Below are 7,642 nucleotides of genomic sequence, written 5' to 3' on the forward strand. Positions count from 1 at the left end.
GGGGAAAGAGAGAGAGAGAAAGAGAGAGAGAGAGGCAGTCCTTGCGGGTATGATGAATAGATCTGCAGCGGAGCACGGCTGTCAAACCCCAATGAACACACACATCCAGCAGACAGCTCTACCACCTTCTCATTATTGCCAAATGCGCGTTGTAACTGCGACTCGCTCATTTGGAACGGCGCAACAGCATGAGAATAAGAGAACGCAACGTGCTGTGAGTGGAGGCCTAAATGAATTTCATGGCAAGCAGGAATACCAGAACGGGGCTAGAAACATTCAGACTCATCCTGGAGTCTTTAATATTTAATCACTATAGGCCTGTTTTGAAGACAACACCACATTTCAATCTATGGGCTGTTTAGGCATTGAGATATAATCTGATTTATCATTAAAAAGCCCATAAGAATTATTAGTGTTATTATTTAGGAATCTGAGAATTGTTTTTTTGAGCATTATCGCTTCAGAAGGCTACCGAAAATTTATTTTTCATTATGATATTGTGATTGTTGTATCTGGTTAATAATTTTGTTAAATCTGTGATTAAAATGTTTGTAAAAAATATGTTTTTAAAAATTGTGTTACGCTTCATGCATTAATATACATAATATAACATAATCTTAATGTCGATGAAAACATTCATTTTTTACACCCCTTAATAATAAAGTTATAGTTGTGGTTATAAATAATGCAATAAATACCGGGAGGTCTCTAAGTAAAAAAATGGTTTATGGTATTTTGAGCATGAATACAACGTAGGCTATTAAAATCACAATAACAATTCAGTAAGCTAAATATTTAAGACAAACTCACGATGGTAATATTAAAGGCGTAGGCTATTAAATCATGCTAATATTAAAAACGTTTTATTTTATTCTTATTATAATTAAATGCAGTAGTTGCAAGAATACCGCAGTACTAGCGATCGTATTTTATTATTAAACTATTGTTTGAGTTTAGTATTAAGTATTAGTTTACCATTATTAAATTCAAAGAATAAAGGTCTACCCTGGGTTTTATTATTCAAGGATTACTAATATTTCACTCAAGACATTTTCCCCATTTCCCCAACTCTTTCTTTAACCCTACCGCCTTCGGCCAAAATTATTTTGCAATAGGTGCAGGAGAGAGAGCTCGCCTGTGTGTGAGAGGTTGTTCCAAACTGTAATTCTGCTAATACGTAAGAATATTTGTGTATGCGTGTGTATACTTGTGAAAGGAGAGTTCTAACGATTTTACACCTCTGTGCAGTGACCCTGCTAGATTATTTTATGTAATCATTAAACCCTACCTAAATACAAGTAAAATTGGCGTTTTATATTTTACAGAAAGCACACATTCGTTCTTTCGTTTTGGTTTAAAACAATAATTAAGTAATTTACATTGCGATCATTTAAAGCCAAATGATTTTTATTGCCCCAGTGTCAACGAAATGAAAGTCAAAATATCAGGAACAACAGTGGCAATAAACTATACAATAAACGCTGAAGCGCTAAATAAGGGCGTTAGTGTCTCAAACACGTCATATGCCTGTGGTTTGCCTTAACGTGCTTTGATGGCAGACACTTGGGGTAAATGTACAGTTAAAATATTCTATTCTCAGGTCCCCAGGCGGAGCACCGACAGTCCCAGGCTTCATTAAAATTTCATCACTATCCCCGTGAAAGGGGGGAAATGTTCAGGGTGAAAGAGAAAGAAAACAGAAGGCCTAATTATAACAAAGGAAAACAGCGCTGCCCTTTCCTTTTTGAGTGTGACCACAGTGGTTTTTAAAGCACGAGAATCACATGTATGCAATACCGCCATAACAGGCAGTGCCCTCTCTTGAATCAGTCTGTTAAAGGAGGGTATATAAAACGACACCTTCACATTTTTAGAAAGACTTCGCGAACATAACCCGTTATATATGCTTGCGAGTAACGTAGGCCTACTTATATTTTAGCATACATTTCCGTAGAATAAATTTGCTATCAAAAAGAACACATTTTTCGCAAGTTAAGCACCTATCACATGGGATAGGCGAATATCATCAAATACCGAGAATCATACTGCAAGTTAATTCCATTCTCGACAAGCGTCTCCACGTCCAGCCCTCCATGACTATAATTAACAGCTCCAGTTAATGATGACTTACTCAGTGTTAGTAATTATCTGATTTTCATAATTCCATGTGTAATTTAATAAATCGTTCATATTAGCGCGTTAAGTGATCAGCTCCTTAAAGAGACCTGATTTCCTCTCTTAAAACAGGTTAGGATTGATGAGACCTTCAGGGTCTTGTCATTCAGCATCTCAAATTCAACGAAGGCGCCTGGTAATAAATTGTTATTGTTGAAGCATCACACATTTTGAGTGCTGACAGTATGGCACAGACCAGGGTTTGTCTAAATGTAAATTTCCTAGGAAATATTTATTTTCCAAATTTCGTCGTGTTTTATTTCAGTATAGATAAATAAATTGAAAATTGTCAGCTGGTTTCGGCGGGTTTCAGTTTATAAGCAATATTTATTGATGTTATATTATTATTATCAAAACGAAACTAAAACCACGCATTCGTTCTTTAACAAACAAAAAACCTATTTGAAAACGGACAGGAAACATCAATGACGATATCGTCTATTCTGGTGGCTGTCCGTGGTGCTGAAAGCACTCAGTGCGCATATAATGCCATGACACGAGCTGCGCTACTAAGAAGACACTCCCGTCATTTTTTTCTTCTTTCTTTTTCATACGGCCTATCAGTGAACTGAGTCAGTCTTCAAAGGGCTGCCTATGTCGGTAGAAGAACGTGAACTATCGACTGTGGATTTAAATGGAGCCCGGCACGTTGGCAGGCGAGGTGTTTTTCTGGCTGCCTGACATCTGGCAGCGCTGCGCTCCAGGGACCTCCCCAGATCTCTATAGACTTCATGATTAGACTCTAATAGAATATTAGCATTTGCTCTCAGGTAGGCTTCCACTGGTTGGGAATGCAAGCTGTAACCAAAGCCGTTCGTGGAAAGAAAATGTAGCTGAGCCGAAGACTTTTGTGACAAACAGCAAAACACAAAGAGATGAAACAATTCTATTTGTGTCGTGAAACACAAATAGGAAATATTGCAAAATGATGTTAAAGACATATATACCCACACAGTTGGCAAAAATAAGACGAGTGACAGAGTAATTTGCTTAATTTAAATATAACGCCCATAAAATGGTTAGGCCTTCGAATATAAATAAACCCAACATAAATAAACCCATTGAGAACGTTGAATAAAATGTTAAAATTTTGTTCTTTAATGAAACACATAGTTCAATTCAATTATCAAATATTAACTTAAATATACATTGATGTAATAAATTAATGAGTTGATCCGACAATTAAACCTAAAGCAACATACATTACAGTTACCGCAGCTAAAACAGCAATACAGCAAATACCTGTACGGATATCTTATGTGTATGTCCAAATGAGATATTTACATTTTACGTGACTGTTTGCATGAAACTAATATTTCCCAATAAGAAAACATTACTAAACATGGTGAATTAACAAGCAACGACTCCATAATTATACGCGTATATTTGTACAAATAATTAACCAGATAACATACATTAAAATAATTTCAAAGAAATTGTCCTTATATACCTCTGGATTGTGCCTTCTCTAACGTTAAAAGCCGAACGAAAGAAAAAATAATATAAAACTGGTGTGTTTTCAAGCAATTTTCCCTATTTGCAGAGGGCCACGTTTTCCTTGTTGCCTCAATATGATTTTCTCAAGCAAAAACGTGGCGGGAATCCCAATAAATATGTAATGAAGTAAACATTACCTCACATGATAAATAGTTCATAAGAAACATTGCGTTAGAGCGCAGGCGTATTGCAACAGATATTTGTCTGGACAAATCCCATCGCTAAAAAAACAATTTAACCTCTCATCAATATACCCAATATGTTCTATTTTAGTCACTAAGAGGTCAGATATACCAAAACGTTCAAAATCCATATGCCTTTACAAGAAAAATATGGATATTCTCAGCATGTTTTGCCTAATTGGCTAGTTTTGTCATGAATAAAATCACAGAAGTGAAACTAAGATGAGAGACAAAAATATGCATGTAACAGCTAAATCAATCATTTACAAGAAGCTGTTTGGTTTATCATTTAATAATGTTTTCTGAATAATTGGTGGACCTTGTGGTGTCCACTTTTTTTCTGTTGGACCCTGAATTAACATCAGATTGGTGAGTGACATGCTGGGAAATAAATACTTAAAATGAAAACACTGACAAACATTGCCAACCTTTTGACTCAGATTTTCTCAGGGTTGGTCAGTCTATAATTAGGCTACTGGTGCTGTGTGTAGCATTCATACAGAACACTTTCTGGTAAATTACTGAAATATGTTAAGCTTCAGGCTGGCTGTCTGATTGAGCCTTCAAGAGTCTTACTCCTCTGATATTGAAAGTGTGTTATAATAAGTGAGGAAAAACGAATGGTCTTACTTGATCAGTCAAACGATCCTTTAAATGATTCCACATCCCGTAATACGTGACAGTGATTTGGTATTTTCAGTCTCTATTGAATGTCATGATATTCTGGTTCAATGTACAAGTTATTGATGATTGAAAAAGTGTGAGATAAGAAATATTTTACAAATCGTCTCTAAACAGTTCTAGGAGTCTCTCGACGTGTGTTGGTCTTCGAATCAGTTTTTGTTCGAGCTACACGCAAGCCGAGTATTTCATGCGTTTTTGTTTTTGCCTCTGGTTGCAAAACCAAACCCGCACTACGTTCTTTTTGAGGTCCAGCTTCTCTGCGATTGCTGCAATTTTCTCAGATGACGGACGCGGCTGAATAGCAAAATAAGCTTCGAGGGACCTTTTCTCGGGGGCCGCGATCGAGGTCCGCTTCCTCTTCTTCTCGGCCCCGTTGAAGAGCTCGGGTTTATTTAGTTTCTCCCGGTGTGACTTTTCAGCCTCCTCGAGCCAGGCTTGCAGGATGGGCTTCAGAGCGATCATGTTGTTGTGAGACAACGTGAGAGATTCAAATCGGCAGATGGTGCTCTGGCTTAAAGAGCCCACACCCGGAATCTTCAGGTTGGCCAATGCTGACCCTACATCCGCTTGAGTCACACCGAGTTTGATCCGACGCTGTTTAAAACGCTCGGCGAACGCTTCCAAGTCCCTGGGATCTGCGTCGACGTCGCTCATGCAGCCCATGTGGGATGGCAGCCCATGGGCGTGAGCCATGTTGATGGCAGCTTGGTGCATGTGGTTCATGCCTGCCATGTGGGCAGGGTGCGCAGGCGTGGAGACCACCGAGCCGTCTGGCCCTGCCATGGCCCCGGCGAGTGCCAGTCCAGGGGCGATATGATCCAGCAGGTCCCCCTCCAGTGCCTGGTGCGGCTGGTGATGGTGGTGATGATGGTGGTGGTGGTGATGGCCCCCAAGAGCTGACGGGTGCGAGATGGGCACGGACGACGACGAGGAGGACGAAGAGGTGCAAGGATGCGTGTTCATGGTGTGGTAGGTTGCGTCCGGCTTGAAGGGACTATGATGAGGAGGGTGATGATGGCTTTTGGTCTGCGAGACTATATCCACCGCCGCCAGAGCTTCCGCGCGGGCCAACAAACTCTCATCCAAACCGCCGAATATATTGCTCTGCAATTGCAAATAGAATGCACACATAACTGTCAGCAGGGAATTCGCGCTCCACTCCGTGGTTTTAAAACATTTCCAGCATGTAAAAAAAGAAATCCTAAAAAAGAACACACAAAACAAGACACATGCAACATCCCAGGTCATAAAAATTAATACGAAAGGCAAACCCGACTGAATACATAAGTTGGGAGGGAAAAATGGAGGTGTTGGGTGATTTGCTGTGCAGACATGAAAAAAACATCAAGCAGAAAAAGTGGGCTGTCAAAATGTGCCTTTAAGCGGTGATTATGCAGAATACGTACCGGTGGGTTTGGGAGACATGCTCTGCGCATCGCCTCCGAGCTGCCGCTGATCGTGCTGCTGTGTCGGGACGTCGAACAGGACGACGAGGGCGCGTTGGAAGTCAAAGTGGAAGAAGAATGCAAACTGGAGTATTTGTGCTCTGGTAAACTGGTGTGGGGCATGGCGAACGCCTGCTTGCTGTTCAGAGACATCATCATCATATTTGCGACCGAGCCTCGGCGAGTTCCTTTTAATAAGTTAAGACTCCGCCTTCTTCGACTGGAGTTCAAGCCCAGTCGCTGCGCGGAAGTCTCAAGTCGCTGTCTGATACAAGTGGCGATGCAACGAACGGGAAGAGGATGATGCACCGAGTCTCTAGATAGCACATCTATCACTAGCTAATGTTACTCTTCTGATCGCTCCGTCGCGTGGCTCGAGATGTGTCGCGAGTACCCGTAAGCCATGCAACCTTACGCACTGAGGGCGCGCTGCCGGTAAACTCCTTCAAAGATCAGCCCAACTCTTATCAAACACTCCGCTGAATTTTGAATCGCCTTTTCCTCCGCTCTTTCAAAACATGTTACGCTTGCCACAGCGGAAGGTGATGTCTTTGGTGAGTTTGAATTTGCTCGCGTTTAAAATAAAAGTTTCTTCTCTCTTCTCCTCGCGGAAATCTCCAAAATGACGTTGCTAAAAATAGTAGCGCGTATTAAGCTTAATTCCGATTCTTGTTCAATTTGATTATGAGATAAAGGTGACAGTCGACTACGTTCAATGCTGCGGGGACTCGATCTGTCTGTGCTCTAAGACTAAGGGCAGGCTGCGTCTCTCTTTCTCTCTCTCTTGCTCACCCATTCTCGCACTCCCTCTCCTTTCACACACTCTCTCGGCTGTACCTGAAAAACCTTTCATGATTTATTATTCTTCATTAGCCACAGCGCCGCTGGGGACACTGCGCATGGGCAGTTGGAATGACTGCAGCTGGTATTGTATCATACTTCTATAAAGTTATTGGGGAAACCACAATCATTTAAAGAAAAAAAGTTTAATGAAATGAATCGCATTCTACAATTAGGCACTTTATGTTACAAATGTAAATATTATATACAGTATATAGTAGGCCTATATGGAAATATAATAATTGCAATATGTGCACGTGCTTTCCATTTATTTTCGACTTGTCTAAATAATTAGCCTACTTCTATTTACACGGCAATACGAACACCAATGTTCATGAAAAATACCTAAAATCAAAACGATATTCTGAAATAATGTGCGGTATTTAAGTCCAAGATTGAAGGCTTGCGGAAGTATCCACAGAGAAACGTGAATGAGTATAAAGAAATCACCATAGACAGCTCCATCATCTGCTGTCCCTGTTGGGTAAAATAAATCAAAGTAAAACGCACGACTATCATTCCATTATAGCGAGGTAATCTGAGACACCGACACCGCATTAAACAAATTATGTACAGTTAAATGTAGAGATATTAAATCTAAATGTAATTTAGATTTGTGTGAGAACCTCTCAATAATTTAATTTTATTTAAGATAGTTATTTTGCCGAATTTTTTTTTTTTTTTCTTCAGCTAATGGAAATGATAGACAAAGCAGTTACTGTTGAGCATCCATGAATTTAATGTCGAGACAGAACAGGCTACAGTTTGTAAAGTGTTTCATTTATGACACGGAAAAGCGGATTTTTAAAAAATCTTTAC

The 7,642-nt window shown here is 40.0% G+C and overlaps 1 protein-coding gene across 1 annotated transcript; it reads right to left on the reverse strand.

Annotated features, from left to right (window-relative positions):
• Positions 1 to 3,265: 3,265 nt before the first annotated feature.
• Positions 3,266 to 6,770, reverse strand: pou4f2 (POU class 4 homeobox 2). The gene is made up of 2 exons (XM_057328003.1): positions 5,945 to 6,770; positions 3,266 to 5,642 (listed from the first exon to the last, which is right to left on the reverse strand). The coding sequence occupies exons 1-2, from the start codon at positions 6,143 to 6,145 to the stop codon at positions 4,704 to 4,706; spliced, it is 1,140 nt and encodes a 379-aa protein (XP_057183986.1). The 5' UTR covers positions 6,146 to 6,770; the 3' UTR covers positions 3,266 to 4,703.
• Positions 6,771 to 7,642: the final 872 nt, after the last annotated feature.

This window comes from Triplophysa rosa, unplaced genomic scaffold (genome assembly GCF_024868665.1).
Source record: "Triplophysa rosa unplaced genomic scaffold, Trosa_1v2 scaffold34_ERROPOS727490, whole genome shotgun sequence".
Lineage (NCBI taxonomy): Eukaryota > Metazoa > Chordata > Actinopteri > Cypriniformes > Nemacheilidae > Triplophysa > Triplophysa rosa.